Source organism: Acomys minous, assembly GCF_964271855.1.
Source record: "Acomys minous genome assembly, chromosome: 14".
NCBI classification, from domain to species: domain Eukaryota; kingdom Metazoa; phylum Chordata; class Mammalia; order Rodentia; family Muridae; genus Acomys; species Acomys minous.
This window is the reverse complement of record NC_140496.1, coordinates 66664470-66683680: the sequence shown is the minus strand read 5'-3', so window position 1 is coordinate 66683680 and position 19211 is coordinate 66664470. Positions and strand designations below refer to the sequence as shown.

General features: G+C 37.7%; 1 protein-coding gene across 4 annotated transcripts in view; it reads right to left on the bottom strand.

Annotated features, from left to right (window-relative positions):
* VAV3 (vav guanine nucleotide exchange factor 3) overlaps nt 1-19211 on the bottom strand; it is a 334337-nt gene that overhangs the window by 34073 nt on the left and 281053 nt on the right. For all 4 annotated transcript variants that reach the window (XM_084756026.1, XM_084756025.1, XM_084756028.1 and 1 more), the window contains 2 exons: nt 6823-6888; nt 841-875 (listed from right to left, as the gene is read on the bottom strand). In XM_084756026.1, coding sequence (XP_084612152.1) covers nt 841-875; nt 6823-6888 — 101 coding nt within the window. The remainder of the gene's footprint in view (nt 1-840; nt 876-6822; nt 6889-19211) is intronic.

The following is a 19211-nucleotide window of genomic DNA, read 5'->3' as shown; positions in this document are numbered from 1 at the left end:
GAAGTTTCTCAAGGGCCCCTTTCTAACAGTCTAAGAAGGAGCAAACAGCCTGGGGGAGGGAGACTGGAGAGCCGAACTGCAGAAAAGAGATTCTTAGACTGCTTCTTCGCTGGCTCCAGGGTGCTCACTTCTGTAAGTGGCCACCTGGGTGGAGGTGGGATGTTCACTGACACTAATGCTCTTAAGTCATCCCTCAACCTTGTAACCCCTGCTTGAAATGCCGGTAACGAAGGCCACTAAGCTGGACAGAGGTGCAATCATTACTTTGGCCTGTTATGGCCCTCCCTTTCTGTGATGAGTAGACCTGTGTGTGTACATCTTCCCAGGTAAACTATGTCACACAGCAAGACCCAAATCAGACATAAATATTTCCCCCATTCTGCACTGGAAACTATAATTTTACTAGTTTTATCCTTTTGAGGTAGTTCTTAGTTTTAGATAATATAATAATTTTTTTTTCTTCTCTGCTTCATGAGATTTACCTTTACAAATTGCGAGATGCATCAGTATATATCCCATTTTCTTCTGTGGCTATTATATATATTTATGGCCAAGTGCACTCACGTGTGCATGCACACACACACACAAACACACACACACACACACACACACACACACACACACACACACACACACACACACACACGACACCATTAACCATCACAATACAGACTAGCCAGCAATATACCAATTCACTATGCTGTTCTGTTACTTGTGAAAACACCTTTAGCCAGGACAAATGGAAACGCAATAATATGGTTTACAACCACACATTTAAGGTGTCCTCAAGCTAGGAGTATGGTATTTCAACTTAGCAACATAAACATTTTTAATACTTACCAGGGTTGGCAAGAATAATCTACTGGTTTAGGTACCTAGGACATAAAAAGGCAAAAATAGATTAAGTTTACTTAAGGGTAGCTTTTAGAAATCAATCATTAATTCACTTCAGCTGAGTCAGCCCTATAAAAACCCTTAAGTAGCACAGTCCCAGAACTATCCGCTGGCAAGTTTACACAGAATGAATCATAGTATATGTCAGATAAGTAGAAAATAATTCATTTTGCTTTATTTCATTCTTCCATGCATTTTTCTACTATACCTTCAAGGGAAGAGATAGCAGAAAAAATATGAACTAGAAACTTTCAATATTTACTACATGACAGTTTAATCCAGCATAGAAAACTAAAATGAAAATGTTATTTAAGGAAACCAAATAGCACTTCCCCTGCCTAAGACAAAAAAAGTAAAATAAACAGTACACCCTGGATGTACTATTTTGTAACACAAATGCTAAACTCTAATTTAAAAAATCTTCCAACAAGAAAACATTTTATTCATTAAGACATTGTGAAAATATCCACACTTACCATTTTTTCATAGAGAAAATTGCACAAGTGAAAAGATTACATTTTATGTGTAAATAAAGAAAGCATTTTCTGGCTGATGATGGCAACTAGAAAATGAAGAAAGCCCAAAAAATGTATAGCTGTAGTAAAGAAAAAAATACCCAGTACAACACATCCCACAGATAAGGAAGCTCTGTACACGCTTTTGAGGACAAAGTAGAATATTGATAGTCTGCTTTGAGCTTTAAAAACCTCCATGCATCAGCCAACTTTTTGACAGACACGTTCCATGATGTTCCTGGGTCTTTTACATTGGATGAGAGGGAGAAAAAAGGAAGAGGAGAGTGGGAAAGAACTCCCACACAATCTGCCTGTGGTCTCTCCTTTGGCTGGAAAAGGATGCGTATCCAAGAAGTGAGGAGCGACATGTCATTTCACAACAGACAAACAATGAAGCTCTACCATCCCCAAATTCCCTCAGAGGAAGGATAGCAGGCTACCAAGAAGAGACTTGATACCCTATGAGCATATACAGGGGGAGTCACAGTCATAGGGGAGGGGAGTAAGGGGAAAATGGGAGGGAGGGAGGAACAGGAGGATACAAGGGATGGGATAACAATTGAGATGTAATATGAATAAATTAATAAAATATATTTTTAAAATTCCCTCGAGGAGCCTCTGCTTCTTCAGTGGGCACGTTCTGTATGTGAGATCTACTATTCCATTTTGCTTTCTGTTGCTGTAATAAAACACTGACCAAACACTAAGGAGATGAAAGCATATTTATCTTGTACTTCTAGATCATAATCCATTATTTAGGGAAGTCGAGGCAGGAGCTCAAGGTAGAAACTTGAGGCAGAAGCTTGCTAGCTTGCTTGCTGGGTCATGCTTATCTGGCTTCTTAGACAGCTCAGACTCACCACCCAGATGGTGCTGCCCACAGGGGGCCAGACCCTCTCACTTCACTCATCCGTCAAGACATCTTTTTTTAAAAATATATTTTATTAATTTATTCATATTACATCTCAATAGTTATCCCATCCCTTGTATCCTTCTATTCCTCCCTCCCTCCCACTTTCCCCTTACTCCCCTCCCTTATGGTTGTGACTGAGGGGGACCTCCTCCCCTGTTTATGCTCATAGGGTATCAAGTCTCTTCTTGGTAGCCTGCTATCCTTCCTCTGAGTGCCACCAGGAATCTTTCACACACGTGGCCACAGGGCAATCTGATCTGAGCCATTTCTAATTGAGGGTCTCTCTACCCAGATTACTCTAAGTGGTATAAAGTTGACAATAAAAAAAACTATCCAATAATACAACCACCTTCTCACCTCAGATTCCTATAACCAGGATGAGATTTTTTATTTTTCCCATATCTCATGCTCCTCCTAATTTCTCTTTCATATACTTAGGGAGTTCGTTTTAACATTGCTTCGCACTTAAGGCTGTTAATCACTTCTGGATACCTTTTCATTCCTTAAGTACACGGTTCCTATAGTCCTCTAATGCCATCTTCTGCCTTCATCATTGATGTCTAACATTGCAAAATTTCTGCTACGGATGAGAAAGGCTTTTAAATAATTTATTGGGAATATTTGTGTTTATGACACATCCTTCCTAACCAGGAAATGTTTTGTAAAATTAGATGGGACACTTAGAGATGAACTTTCTCTGTTCATTTGTTAATATAGAAATATGAATTAGGAGTTATATTTCTAAGATGACAGTGATTTTCTTGCAAAAAAATTGAGCATATTTGTTGTTGTTGTTGTTCTTGTTCTTGTTTCAGATATTGAAGTTTCATTTTCTAGTATCTCCATCTGGTTCTTTCATGATGGTTCCAAGTTCAATTCTGAGTTTTCTTATCTACTCATTCACTACTGACATATTTTCCTTTGTGACCTGAACACAGTTATGATACCAATTTCTAGGTGTGGTCGCCTGTCTCTTTACACATTGATGTTGTGAATGAGTGATATGCTATCATTCAAAACTGAGGTTGCCTGTATCTTGTTGCAGAGCAGGAAATTGACCTGGTTAAATTCTAACCTCAGATGGTCTTGGCTGATAAGCAGTGGATGGTTTCTCAGTTAACTTCGTTTAGCCCAACCTGGGGGATTTACAAGTTTCACTCCTCAGTCAGGGGTTTCAAGTTTATACACAGAACTTGAGGCTCCTCCCTTCCAGCACTCCATTCTTTCTGATGTTCTCTCTTACAACTGCTACGGTGCCTCAGACTCCATACTCCTGTACTCCAAGGCAAAGAACTACAGCTTCTAGCTTAACTTTAGCCATGCTGGGTGCTATAATGCCATGCCTGTATTCAAACCAGGAAACTGAACAGCATTTCCTATTTTCACATGTCAACATTTTTGCTAGCTAGAGCCTCAGACAGCTTTTCATTTTGTTTAGTACTTAATGATTTTTCATTATATTGGTTACCTGAGAACTTCCAAAATGGTAGTTAGTCCCCAACTATCAACAGTAGAAGCATGTTGCTTCCAATTACAGCTGTTGTTAGTACTGAAACCAATTATCAACACTTTTTGCAGGCATTTGTCTTTTCTCTCAGGTTGGATTTAATGTCATCTTTAATATCCTGAAGTTTTATTAAAATACATTGAGTTATTGATTAATTTTAAATGACTCATCTTGATTTTTAAAAGTAATTTAATCAAAAATTCAAGTTTTTGGCCCTGATTTATTTGAATATTTCCTTTCCACAATTATCTTTAATCTCTTCCATTTTATACATTTGAATCTTATCATTTCATTATCTGTTACAGTCTCCATTGTCTCGTCTCTCTAGACTCATTTTAGAAACTTCTTCAGATCTCTCTTCCAATTTTCTACTCAGCCATGCCTGATAGGCCATCTAACAGACCTATTAAGGCCTTTACTTCAGTTACTAGATCTGAATTTTTATAGACATGCCCAGACAATCATACAGTGTTGTCGTCTTCCCTTATCTCCTTTTCAATTTTCAGTTATATTGAATATAGAATTTTGATTTCAGCATTTTGTCCTGTATCTGCTCCATGAATCTAACTCTATATTTTGTTTTTGCTAACTTTGGCCTTAGGTGGTCTGTTTGCTCGTCAATTCAATGATTATAACTATTGGACTTATATCCCCTGAAACTTTCATCTGTAACAACCCTTTGAGGGCTATCTGCGGAGACAGCTATAACAAGAAAGAATATGTATTTTTACTCACGGAATAACTAATGTTGGGTCATTTTAAATTATATTTCCTGCTAAGGATGATTTAGGTCACAAAGTTGATGTGACTTCCAGCCCTACATATGGATAACTTTTACACTTAAGCCTATAAATCATTAAGGAAACACCTCCCTCCCTCCCTCCTTCCCTCAATCTCTCTCTCTCTCTCTCTGTCTTAATAATTTATCCCATATTCAAGACCAACAGAAGTATCTCTTTTGTAGAGTGGAGTTTTTCTCAAATATTCCCTAAAACCTGCTGGATTTACAGTCATCCAAGTTTGCATTGTGTTGTAGTAGAGTCTTTGTCTCCAATTCTCTCTTGCCATAAATCAACTGCCTCATCTGTGTACAGCTTTTTCCTCTCCAGTCTGGACGGTCTCACTAGTATGCCTCAGAATTTTTTGAAGAGCTAGGAATAACATACATAGGAAAATAAGTTTTCAGAGTAGACTTCAGAGCACTTCTCAGGGACCTCTGTTCGAACAGCATCTGCCATCATCAGAGGGAGGCAGTTCTCAAGCTCACGCGAGGCTTTCCCTTCTTCAATGGGTCCACTTCCTTTCATTCAGCTTGTCCTATAGCTAAAAGATAAATCTATAATTTCATTACATAAGCAGCTCAATTTAGTAGCTACTTATTAACTTTACACTACAAGAGCATTCATATTTAGCTGGTTTTGCTCTTGATTATGCATCACTGCATAACTCTTTATTATCTTAAAATGTCTGTATATGGTTTTACTTTTAGGCATTTATAGCAGGATTTTATACGCTTATTTAATTTGCTAACTATGAGCATCAAGAAATTCACATTTTTTAACCTTTTGTTTATTCGGTCAACAAACTTAAATATATTTTTATGCCAGACTATCTTGAAATCAAAACTTCTAAAAACCCATGCAATATGTTGTAGACAGAAAGTAGTGCTTTGTATATTAAATGTTTATTAGGGTTCCCAAATGTCTGAATGTTAAAATCTATCTCCATTTGCTGTTATGTAAACATTGCTGCTTATATTTTGTACCTGTGAGATTCAACCTATCTGTAACAAATGGAACAGAAAATCTTTTTTTTTCAATTCTCTTTGCTTTTCAAAAATAATTAAGCTGAGATAAATGGTGTAAGATTACATTCTCAAATTAAAGGTGACAGATATTACACTTGTAATATCAAAAAGAATGTGCAATTGAGAAATATAGGAGCCTTGGGAGTATAACAAGAAAGATTATTTAAGAATTTTGAAGGCCTTCTCCCTTCAATTAATCATATTAGTAAAGAATTTTCATCACTTTAAAATTGTGGGGGAAATTATGATGTTAAAATGATGTCACCCTACATAAAAATGAATCAACACCAGAAAGCATCAGAGAATACATTTTCATGATATTTACTCATGTTACTCAAATGCTATTATTTGAGTAATAGTCACTGTGGCAGTTTGAGAAAAAATGGGCCCCATGGGAGTGGCACTATTAGAAGGTGTGGCCTTGTTGGAGGAAGTGTCTCTCAATTTCTTCCTGCTACCTGCCAATCAGGATGTAGAACTCTCAGCTCTGTATCCAGCACCATGTTTGCCTGGTAGCTGCCAGGCTTCTTCCTGTCATCATGATAATGGACTGCACCTCTGGGACCATAAGCCAGGCCCAGTTAAATGTTTTCCTTTATAAGAGTTGCCAGGTCATAGTGTCTCTTTACAGTAATAAAACCCTAACTAAGACAGTCATTCACTCCTCTTTTACCCATTTTCATAAAGTTTTATGGTGATATTAAATAAACAGGAAAGACATTCTAAAGCATGGAAAGTGTATTCAGAGACCAGGTTGAAGAATTTGTCAACTTTTTTTTCTCTCTACTATGCTTTCAAAGACACCAGTTGTAGTGTGATGACTTCCTGGAACTGGAGTGACCAGGAATAGGTTAGACCACTTACCTTCACTGAGAAAAGAAGAACTGGCCCACTACATCCACTCTGGGGCTTTGAGTTACTTCTCCTAAAGATTTTTTCAACATTTTTGCAAATTCTAAATTATATTTCCATTCTGAATATCTTTTGTTAACATTTGAAGTATTTTAAGCACAGATTTAGAAGATGTTCTGTGAGATTATATTCATATAAGACCTACTCTGCTATGAAAATATTAATAAAACCAATGAGAACCTAGGCAGTCAATATCCTTTGTATCTTCTTGTACAATTAACCATAACATCAAAGGCAAAAATAAATGAAGAGAAAGTGAGATGTGAGAACTTACACATGGTGATGGTTTGACAGCATCGCTTGGGAAGAATCCAACCTCTCCTGAAGCTAAGTTTCGTCCCTAAAAAAAGAAAACACCACTGAGAACAAAATAACAATGCCAGGCTGTGGTTTATACTTAGAATCCTCGGACTGTTTACATATTACAGCTAGTTCTCAGCTTTAATTCAAGGGCCCAGAAGAGAAAGCCAAAACATAGACATTTTTCCCCGCTGTTGAACTTTCCATGTGCTTGCAGGTTATGATTATAAAATAACTGATCTTCTTCTCAGCATGCCATTTGCTCTTGAGACCTTAATATCTCTCAGAGATGACGTCTGATTAAAGCTTGATGCTTACAAAGTTCTTACTGCATTTTGCACAGGGTTCTGAGTTTTCATTAATTCTTGAATTGATCTTTTATCACAGAGTTGATTACTATCCATGGTTTTGTAGAGGAAAAAGATGAGGCATAGAGAAAGTAGAGGATGCCCCTGTGATCACTGAGTCAACAAATGCCAGACCAGAATTCAAACTCACAGGTGTTGTAACTACAGCTCTTTAAGAGCGCTCTGTACAAAGGATAAGGCTCATCAAAGAGGACGTTGGAAAACATAACAGAAAAGTAGTTGGAGCCCTTCTATGACATCTAAATTTCATCACTGATGATGTTATTTTGCCAAAGACAGTATGTACTTTTAAATTGCATCAACATGAAAAAACTGCTGATGAATTTGGAGGTGGGAACGTCATTAGGGAACTGGTACCATGGTAAAACAAACAAACAAACAAACAAACAAACAAGAGAGAGAGAAACTAGAAGAGGAAACATGGGCGTTGAAGACACAAGCACCTGTGGGGTTTATCTGTGAACTAGATTTGAACAGAGAATACTAGGGGCATTAAAGACAGGGAGATAGATCAATTATTACTACAGGAACTAATTAGATAACCTATTCATATAGATAACATAAATCATACAAAGGGACATCTTTGTAACCATCTAGGTAACATGGGTAACAAAAGCATGATGGGGGAAAAAATATGGGACCGGGGGGGGGGCAGAATTTAGGCACTAGTGCAAATAGCAAGGAGGAAAGAGTCCTCGGGAAGGAAGATTCAGAAACTAGGGAGGGAAGGCAGCACAGTAAGTAAGGCCAGAATGAAGTGTTTCTTCATTTATCTGTTTATACTAAGTACCTGATGGTACTTTAGTGGAAGCCTGACATTAAATAACAAATAAATAAGAATACTGTTCGGTATTTATCACCACCCAGACCTTTATAATCTATAAGTGCACTGCAATGATGAAAGCAACTAAACCCTTACAGAATTCAGATGAAAAACAAAGAGGGGAGCATTCTTTAGAGAAATAAAAATGCTATTTTAAATTTTTTCACTAAAAGAAAAATATATACATAGATACTTGTACTAAAAATAAATGCACTAACATATGCATTTATAATATATGTGATATTTATACATAATTTTGCAAGTGATAAAACAAGCCCTACAATGCATTTTTCTAAGCCTTATTATAAGATAAAAAACAACAAATTAAAAGAATCACGATTCTTGTAAGAATAGTGACATATCAACTCTCCTTCCTTACCAACAATAGGTCTCAATCTACAGACTTCAGAACAAAGGAGAAACAGCAACGTTTTTGTAAGAGTGAATGATGCCCAATATAGTGCCATCCATTTCCTCAGCCAAAACTGACACAGGGTCTCCTCATCTTTCTAGTCTGCTCGACTTCCAAAGTTCAGATGATCCACTCTCTCATTTCCTATGTAACTCATTCCTCAAGCTGCAGCTCCACATTGGATCCCCAGCTAGCTCACCCATAGCCACTTCACATCCTCTTTGCAGCATACAAAGTAGCAGCACAAACTTAGCACAGTGGACAATTATTATTCTACATGGTCATCTCCATGATAAGACCATGAGTTCTTTGAAGGTGACTACAGGGTCTTAGTCATTTCCTATGATGTGATGTTGGGCACCACAGAGCAAGGATTCGATGAATGTTTGTTACCATTTATTAAATATTATTAAAGTATCTTTCTTGTAATCTAATAGCCCCGTGTCAATGACTACTTTGAGCTCAAATTATGTCCCAGATAGTAGAATACAGTACACTTAATTTTTACATCGTGCTGCTTCTATCTGGAGGTATTCCTTCAGTGAAATTCTCGGGGCCTCCTATGGCACTTCAGTAATGAGTGTGTGTTCGAGTATGTGTATATGTGGTGTGTGTAATGCCACAAAACAGAAAGGGTGGAACCAAGTCCTTTGAATTGGATAGTTTATGAAGATGTACTGACAACTACATTTAAATTTTTTTCTGCCTTAAAACCAAGTGGGCTACAAGAAATGCATGAACAGAAACAAGTCATCCTGGTGATTAAGGAAGAGACCATAGCTTCATCAAGAACATCATACAAGAGGAAAACTTATAATTTTCCACACAAACTAGGACTTCTTTAGGGTAAACAGTAGCAGCTAATAGTTGTGTCAGGATAAAAGGTAGACATGGTGATTATTCTGGGTCTCAGTGATGGCAACTGCATGTAGAGATCACATCCAGAACCATATTGTTGATCCACCATTCCCTTGCCTCACACCTTTGCCTTCTCTTTTTCCTTTGCTTTTTAAAATTTTTTAATTAATTATAATTTATTCTGATTACATCCTGATTGTTATACCCTCACTTGTGTCTGCCTGTTCCCCCCTCCCTCATTCGCCCTATTACCTTCTCCTAGTCCTCTGACAGAAGGGGACGTCCTCCCCTACCATATGATCACAGCCTATCAGGTCTCAATGGGATAGCCAGTTTCCCCTTCCATTGTGCACATGCCAGGCCTTCCCACCAAGGGAAAATGATTAAATTGGGGGCACCAGAGTTCATGTCAGAGGCAGTCCCTGCCTTCTCCACAATCATGGAGAGTGTGCTGTCCATTGGCTATATCTGAACATGCATTTGCGGTATGCATTCTTCCTTGGTTGGTGCAACAGTTTCTGCAGCCTCCTTGGGTCCAGATCTGCCAGCCTTGATGGTGTCCACGTGGGGCTACTGAACCCTCTGGGTCCTTCCATCGCCCCCATTCTTTCATACTCTACCCAGAATCCAATAGCAAGTCTCAGCATTTGTCCTGATCACCACTGAGTAGTCTCTCAGAGGTCATCTGTGTTGATCTAATATCTACTCCACCATACAACAAGGCCATTTACTCAACTATGTTCATAGAAGAATTATTTGTAATAGCCAGAATCTGGAAACAACCTAGATGTCCCTCAACACCTTCACCTTCTAATGTGACAGAAACAAAAAGAAGTCTGCAGCTGAACTCTCTTCCTTCCAAGATGTTTCTTGGTGTGCCAATTGAAGTCTTATACAAGGCTGGGGGCCACATAGTATTTTGTGAGACCGAAACTGGTGAGGGAAGTTCGTGGAAGCTTAGGACAATGTGAACTGCCAGATATCCAACCTCAGTCATGAACAGGGATGGCCGAGTCACATAGCAGGAGTAGATGCACATACATGGTAATAAGATTCAACTTCTGTGCTTTGACTGACATGCTGAAAAATGTACCCATGTTAAAGAACATAAAAATAAAAGCAGGCTCAGAAAGATGGTGTATAATGGAGCATGGAAACATCTTTCAGAAGTGAAGATAATTTTCTCAGTTGAAGACAACTTGCTCTTTTTAAACCTTATGTTTCTTTGCATGGTTCTGGGGGGGGGAGGGGAGGGTCAAGTACACATGTCCTAGATTTTATTTTGGTCAGAGAACCTGCTAAGCTAAATAAAGTCTGGGTGGTTTTTTTTTTAAGTTGTTTATTCTTTCTTACTTCACCTCAAGGACAGCACCAAGTAGATTTCACTAAACAGATTACCAATGGTCACTGTCACTGTTTTAATTTTTAAAACATTTCTCCTAATGAAATACCTGAGCCAGGCATGGTAGTACACACCTTTAATCCCAGCACTCTAGAAGGCAGAGGCAGGCAGATATCTGAGTTAGAAGCCAGCCTGGTCTACAAAGCAAGTCCAGGATAGCCAAGGCTACACAGAGAAACGCTGTCTTGAAAAACGAAGTAGAAGAGGAGGAGGAAGAGGAGGAGGAGGAGGAGACAAGGCAGACCAGAGCAGTGCAGTTACATCTGTATAAGGGTCATACATGTCCCTTAAGGCAGCAAGGTGAGAAGTACGGTGACCTATCTTAGCAGATGGATGAAGTTAAAGTTCACCTCTAATCTGGTAAGACATCAAGTCTTAGTTCTGGGAGATAATGTGTGCTATAGCCGATGATTTCCATTTATTAAGGAAATAGCTGCCCTACAACATTTGGAGGATTAAAAACAAAGCAGCACGTAGGCGGGATGTCTTCAGCTCCTTGGTAGATGTGTGTGGGATGCACGTTGGTAATTCATTAATACTAATGGGTGGAGCAGCTGTCAATCCCCTACACATGGATGGAACTGCAGGCTGTAACTATGAAATAAGCCATCCTCAAAGGCAGTGATTCAGTGCATTTAACATGATGAGCTATAAGGGTTTTACTAACCTTGAAGTGTATATATATATGAATTTTCTTCTTTTATTCTTATATGAGCACTTAATCTGGGTCAAATAATCAGCTTGTTATCTTTTTTATGTCTGTTACAAATGTCAGACATGGGGAATAATCTTTTAGTTATCTTCCTGTCTGATATTTGTTCTGTGAGTCCCTTAACATGCTCAAGGTCAACTTGAAAACACTCCTGTTTTGTACTATGTGCCACCTGATATGCAATATGCTATCTTTCTATGCACTTGTTATGCAGGGAATCCTGGATCATGTGATAGGACTTTTGTAAATGTAACATTACAGAATGAGTCTTTTTATAAAATACTTTCTTTGGAAAGGACCTGAGAAAATAGGTCATGAATTGCATATGGTGAGAATAGAGACACCTTTATGACTCATTACATAAATTGAAGCAGATGCAGGGAAAAATATTAAGTTATAATTTATACAATAATAATGCCTCTTTTCTGAAAAGCAGGTTGCTTTTGTAGAAAATATATTAAACTAAAATTATTGACAACCTTCTCTGATATACCTGACTATCACAAATGCAAATGCATAGTCAGGCTCTTACTTATTCCTAGCTGACCTTGGGTTTTAACTATTCCTCATGTTTCTTCAAAAGCCTCCACAGTGGATCATAATAAATTCAAACTATTTTAGGTTTGCCAGTAGAAATAAACCCGTAATCTACCTGTAGAGAGAAAACATTAATGCCTGCCAAGATGCCATAGCTAAAACTGCATTTTTTAAATCCACAGACAAGAAAGGCTTAACATGACAGAGGATGTCCTCCAAAAAATCTTAATCGTAAATTGCTTGGCTTCTAACTTTGTGAAAAAAAGAACAAATTGCTTTAAGAAAAATACGACATCTCTTCCCCGTGGCTCATTTATCCCCCTAATACTATCTGGATTGGAGCTTTGATGCACTCCTGGAAGAGCTCGGGATGATTTGAAACAGACTTAGAAAGCCAAATGTAAAAAGGCTAGATTGATGGTTATTCATGAAAGGTGGGCAGTTCTCCCCCATTACAGTGCCCTAAATACTCAGAACATATGCATGGCGGTACTGTGAGATTACTGAGCAGTTTATCTCACATGGCTAGTGGCCAGAGCAACTACCACCCTGTCCAGTAACATCTCCACTAGCAGAAATAAACGCTTGAGCACTGGGAGGGGAGAACATATAGCAATGCCATGAATTATTGGAATATAGGTAAATAAAAATAGAGATTAGTTTGTTTGATAGATAGGGAGGTAGAAGACAGATATTAAGTAGATTAGATAGACAAATGAAATGTGAGCACTGTTTTTATAATCATTCTGATGAGCTTTGTAATGACCGGTAATGAAACAAATGGTTCAATAATGGGGAGTTGATCAGAAAGGAGACCAGTCTGAAACTGACATTCACTAAAGAGCAACTTGTGGTTACAGCTGTGGTCACATTCTAACTGTCATAATCTGTGAGACAGGTGTCCCAGCTAGTTCTTAAAATGCATGTAAAGGTTGTGTCACAGGAAGTGGTACCAAAATAGCTTGCTTTGTTTTCCTAGTCTGCTATAAAAAGCTGTGCAACCCTCGGCAAGTCACAGAAGTAAGCAATAATCATGACAAGACTCCCATAAGTGCCTCATCAGGCTGTTCTATGAATTGAAGAAGTAATACGTATGGAAGTCATTTGAAGACGCTGTGTAGTCATTTTCTCCTTCATCCACAATATTGTCTTTCAAATATTCTTAAATCATTTTTTTAAATTTCACTGAAAACTGACCATTCATATGCTACTAAATAGAAATACCTGAATCTATACATAACTATGCTACCCTACTTGTATTCAGGTAATTCACAAATAACATGGACTTTCATTATCACTGTCATTTCAACGGCCAATCAACATTCTGGAGAGTCAATTGCTTTACACAAAGGTTTTCTTGTGAGCATACAATCTTTTATTATTCACTGCCTCCTAAACAGAGAGTAAGGTAGCTATTTTCCTGCCAATGGACACCAATAATACCAATGTGTATATATAAGTACTGAATGTCACTATGAAGACTCCCAAAATGTTCGTGTAAACACACAAAAGAACAAAACTGAAGCTTCCCACTTTGTAACTTTATGTTTAAAAAAAAAAGATAGGATATTTAATTTTGGCTAGTGTATAAAATTTAAAAGCTCATGAAGTAAAATAAAGACTTGAAATTTCTATTTTTGATATTGTTCACTTCTACATAAAGAGCAATTCTGACTTACAGTTCTGCCAAACTTCATCCTTGGCACCATTTTGAAATCATACTTACTTTCAATTTGCATAGGCTGATCACTGGGTCCAGCCATCAAAATATATGGTGAGGTCCACAATTATAGCTGATACTTTTTCCTAATTTGTACAAAATTGTTTGTTTTACCCCACCTCTGGAATTTTGGCTGTTGGAAGTGGGAAAAAAACCCCACTTACAATGAAAGTTTGTAAATGTATAACCAAGGCAGGGGTAGCTCCTAAAAAGCCAGAAGATGTGTCTCTATACTTGTTAGATATGAGACCAATGTAACGGTGGTCTATTCTCCCTGCTGTATTTGAGAAATGTCTCTAGTGAGGTCTCTGTATTTCTCCAACAAGAAAGGAATCTCTGGTTACATTACTTGTATCTTGAAGTTTTCCTCCCAACTCTTACTGGATAAGAGGCACATGATGCAATCCTGAATCCCTCTCATGACAGTGGTTTTCTTCTGGTGAAATAAACAAGACGTTTCTTTGATGGAAGAAAGCAATTCAGCAAGCTAAGTCCAATAATCACAGAGATGAGCCAGATCTCAAGCCATTGCTCAATCCAAAACCTGCAAAGGAGAGCAAGGTTCTGCCACATTTTGGAAAACATCCCACTTGGAGAGAAGCTACATAATCCCCAAAGTAATCTAGGCTCAACAAAGGCCCAGAGAAATCTGTTGGGGGTTTTCTTTTTCTCTCTAATTGTGGCCAACAAAAAAAGAATGCACGATTTCCATAGCCTTGGCGCTTCTAATAAAAAGTAAGCATAAAGGATATATTCTTTTTTTTTAAGGTAATATTCTAAGTACTAGTTTTATATGTTAAATGTTCACGCAACATTGGGCATTTTTGAAGAAATTATTTCTTAAATCCTACTGAGAGCAAAATTGGTGCTTTGATAAGAAGTTTGATGTTTCAATGCACACTGCATAGTGCTAGGCATTTGGGGAATATAAACGAGAAGACATGGTCACTTTTCAAGGACCATTTAGTAATGTCATTTTGTTAATTAACAATTATCTCCTTACCACTTTTTGGTACATTTTCATAGAATTCTTCGGGCTTTTAGATTGCAAGAAAATTTAAGAAGTAATAATTTGTTGTGATCAGGGCACCATAAGCCTATTCTGTTCCTGGCTATCTGATCTTAAATCATTCAGTCTTTCTCAGTTTCAATACGCTCCTCCACAAAGCAAGAGAATTGCCCAAAGGGTTCCCAAGATCCCCAACACTAGGCACCTTCCATAAGTTCTATAGTTTCCCAGTCAGTTATTGTTGCCCTCACAGTTCTTGAGTCCAAAACTTATTTATCAATGACTGTAGGCATCAGTAATTCAACTTGATAGCATTTATGGACAGAGCATAAAGACTTCCTCCCTAACTTTCATTTTGACTAGTATGAACTAACTAGTTACTGAATCACATGGATTGGCTTCCTAGGAATTAGAGATGATCATTAATTATTTAAGAATTTGAATCATAAATAACTAACATTCAATATATTACAAACTCATAAATCACCTGGTCCAATATCTAAAGGGGATACCCCTGTTCCAATTCTACTGAACTTATGATAGGCAATCAACAGTCACGCAGGGGCAATTCTACACTGGCATCATGGACTGAATGTCCTTTTTGACTGACATAGTCTTTCAGCAATTGTGCCAAAATATAGCTTACATGATAGTAACATAAATAGGGAAAAAAGGGGATGACAGAATTTCTCATAACTTTGTCCCTCTAAGGTTCTCTTTGAGTTTCTAATAAACATATGTAGGACTAAACAACTGAATTTCTACTTAAGTGTAACTAGCCTCCTCAAAACACAGGTAACCTATGCTTTGCCCTGAAGCAGATTCATCAATGAAAGCAGAAATGCAAGAAAAATCCAAGTAAGAAAAATATCCAACAGTGTCCTTCTCAAGAGTTAACAATTAGGACCTCACCCACTGTGTCAGGAGCTTTGCCAATTCCCATAATACAGTCTGTACACTTGGAAACACTCCCACAAACCCTGTTTATGATCTATTCAATCAAAGCCAGTTGGCAATTACCCAGGGAAAGTGTTTCTTACAAGCCTTTACTAATGTCTATTATCTTCTGTAATCATCTCTCCAGGGCCTTCCTTGCTCCATTACAGTCATATGCTGCCTATTTCTCCTTTCCTGTAATTAGGGACCATGATGCTCTCAGGGTCAAAATGCTCAATATTTTGAGGCAAATACCTGTCAAAATAAAGGTCTGGTGATTATAGGATATACTCCCCAACTAAGAATAGCTTTGTATCCACACACTCACAAGTTCAATTTTGCCTTGATAGCTTCTCCTCGATTTATGCTTCTCCTCGAATTACACAAGGGCTGGGAGACAGTGCAGATGCACAGGTGAGCTGAGGCAGTTCTTAACACGGGGCCTACCACACTCTACATGGGGTGCTTCATGGTCAGAACTGAGCCTTTGGTTTCATGAAGAAATGTCTTCATAGCAGGAATCTGACTTGGGAAGGATACCTGTCAGTCCTCACAGAAGCTGAGATGGCAAATCTCCAGCTTATTTCTGACAACAAAGAACTGAGTTGGCTTTGTTTGGGGTTTAGGAATCTGTTTTCTTAACAACGAAGATCGGATAATGTTTACAAACAAGTCTTTGATGTTTCTATTTGCCTCTGACTAGGACACAGAGGAACACTTGAATTTTAGATCAAGAGAAAAAAAAACACATAGTTTTAGGAAATGCTCTTGGAGCTAATATTCTTTTGTGTTCTAGAATTATTAGGAAGGTTGGGTCTTAATCCTTTGCAGTGACTTCCATAGTTGCAGGGAAGGAAATTCATTTTCTCCCTGCACCTCCTTCTTCTCTCCTGATCAAAGGCTGTGGTAACTTCTCAGTAACTCAAGTTCTTTTCTTTAAACTGTTGACTCTGTACCACACCACCGTTGAGCTTGAATCCTTGATACATCATAGGTCGTCCACAACCAAAGCAGTCCTCTGGAAAGGGCTCTGGTCTTCGCTCACATTATACTTAAAAAAAAAAACCTGTTCCCTTCTGAATTTATCATTTTCACTTTTCTATGTAATTATGGGGGGGGGCTAAAACAAACAAACAAAACTAACTCAGCAATCAAGTGTAGGAGTAAAATGAGTCTTTCAAAACCAGGAGAGGGTAGGATTGCCACATTTTCCTAGCAAACAATCTTGAAGCTAAAAGAACAAAGGAGATCTTGACTTTAAATCGGCAATTGGCACCAGATAAAAGAGGAGGCAATAAACTTTAAAACAACAGCAACCGCAAGAAACACAACTCTCAACATGACTTTCCATTTACCTGCTTTGTGGAAAGCCCCATGAACTAATCAGGGCATGTGTAAAAACACTCTTGCTCCTGAAAAATAAAGATCATGAAGATACATGATTTGTAGCTGCGAAGTGTCACAGCTATTTTCTACATTATTTAATTTTCATTGTGGATAAAAATACATATTTTTGGCTCTGATTACAGTACCGCACTTATAATTGCCTGTGGGTTCCAATTAGCTCACAAAATTCCCCCACTGGCACATTTGGTTATGCAAAAATGACAATGGAGCAAATAAAACCCCACGATCTAGGACACAGGACACTCATTGTTTCAAGGTCTTTTAGCCTAAGAAGAAAACACATAGGAAACACACTATGGTAGAAATCGGAGCTTGCCTCTTCTCTTTCTCCTTCCTTCCCTCCCTCTTCCCCACTCCCTGCCTCTCTCCCTTCTTTCTTACAGACTCCTTTGGTTTATGATAAGTATAATATGTATATTTTCTATGGTAATATCTCCCCTTTGAAAACGGTGCTCCAGCATAAATGAGTCACTGTCTTTATATATCATATTACTTAAAAGCAACAGGTTAGTCGTCACCAGCCAGACGGTGTGAACAGAAAAGTATGTTGTGAGACAACAGCCATGCCTTCCCCCTGCGTCATGAAATGTAACCCTAAGTGGCCAATTTTCTACTTGCTATTCATTTCATTTGAAGACAATTTTATATAGCTTTCAAGAAAAGGAAAAGACAAAGAAAGAAGACGCTGCCAAAATGAATCCCTTAGAAAGGAAGACAGGGTGCATTTTCACAGCTCAATTGGCAATTCATTGTTTGAAAGAAGTTATAATAAAAATGCAGAGAGCCCACTTACTTCAATAGAAATTACTGTTGTGATAATAACAATGCAGAGGAGATTAATATCTATTCAAAGAAAGAGAGTCCCTGATACATCCTGGAGAGTAATTTGTATGCTCTGGGCATGGTGTGTGTTGAAAACATGACAGTCTACAATAAAATCTGACTTTCTGCATTAATGAGTGAAGTGACTCACTTGAAAGAGAAAGCAGTTTAGAAAGCAAAATTTCTTGAAAATGTTCAAATAGGCCAAAGCTCTTAACTAGTACAAAAGTCCTTTTAAAAATTCAAATGCAAATTCATTTGTGGTAAGTACTTCAGATTTTAATCTCAGGCTAAACTCTGTGTATTTTTAAAAATAGAATTTACAAAAACCTCTTAGCAAAAACATCTCAAAATAATTCATCCTCTATCCTGATCATTTGGATCATGAGGATTAGGAACTGGTGGTGGTGATGTTTCTGGTCCTTCCAATATAAAACACAGAATGAGAAACACTGTAGGCAATTTTAATGGATTTGGATGGATGACTAAGTAGACAGATAGACAGACTGATGAATCTGTTTGGATGGATGGATACTTTTTAGTGACTACACTACAACACTATTGATTTATTTTTACAGTGGCCATTGTCATTCCCAACTTTTATGTAATAGAACTAGAGTCCTTAGTCTTCTTTGTTTAAGGCCATCACACTGGTATATGATAGCCAATGAAACTCAGCTAAAGGAGCTTTGATTTCCTAAATTGTAGCATAGGAAATGAAAAACACTTAACTTGCTTCTCTAGTGCTAATTATGTAGAATCTCAAATGAGATGGGGTAAGATACCAGAAGAGGTGCATGAAACTATTCTTGAAGCAATTAAAAAATGCAATCTCTTAGAGGAACACACATATTGAAGGGTACAAGCCAGACAATATATGTTTTCTTTAAGCATGAAAATTAGCAAAATGTGTACATGGAGACCCTGTAAACATACCTACACAGAAAACTTTAAATCAACCAAGAATACTCTTTATGTCTCAGAACCAATAAGGAAAAAATGCTCTAGTGTTTTGCTTTTAAAATAAAACATGAAATTAAATTGGCCAGTTTTCTACTGTGAACCTTCCATATGTCCAGTCTATAAAACAAAAGTTTATTTAACCATGACAGCCTTGCTTAAGAAGTTTGTAACACCTTTTTTTAAAAGGTTTATTTATTTATTATTATGTATACAGTGCTGCCTGATTATATTTACAAGCCAGAAGAGGGCATCCGATTACATTATAGATGGTTGTGAGCCACCATGTGGTTGCTGGGAATTGAACTCAGGACCTCTGGAAGAGCAATCAGTGCTCTTAACTGCTAAGCCGTCTCTCCAGCCCAAACATCTTTAATCATGCTTAAAATACAGAAAA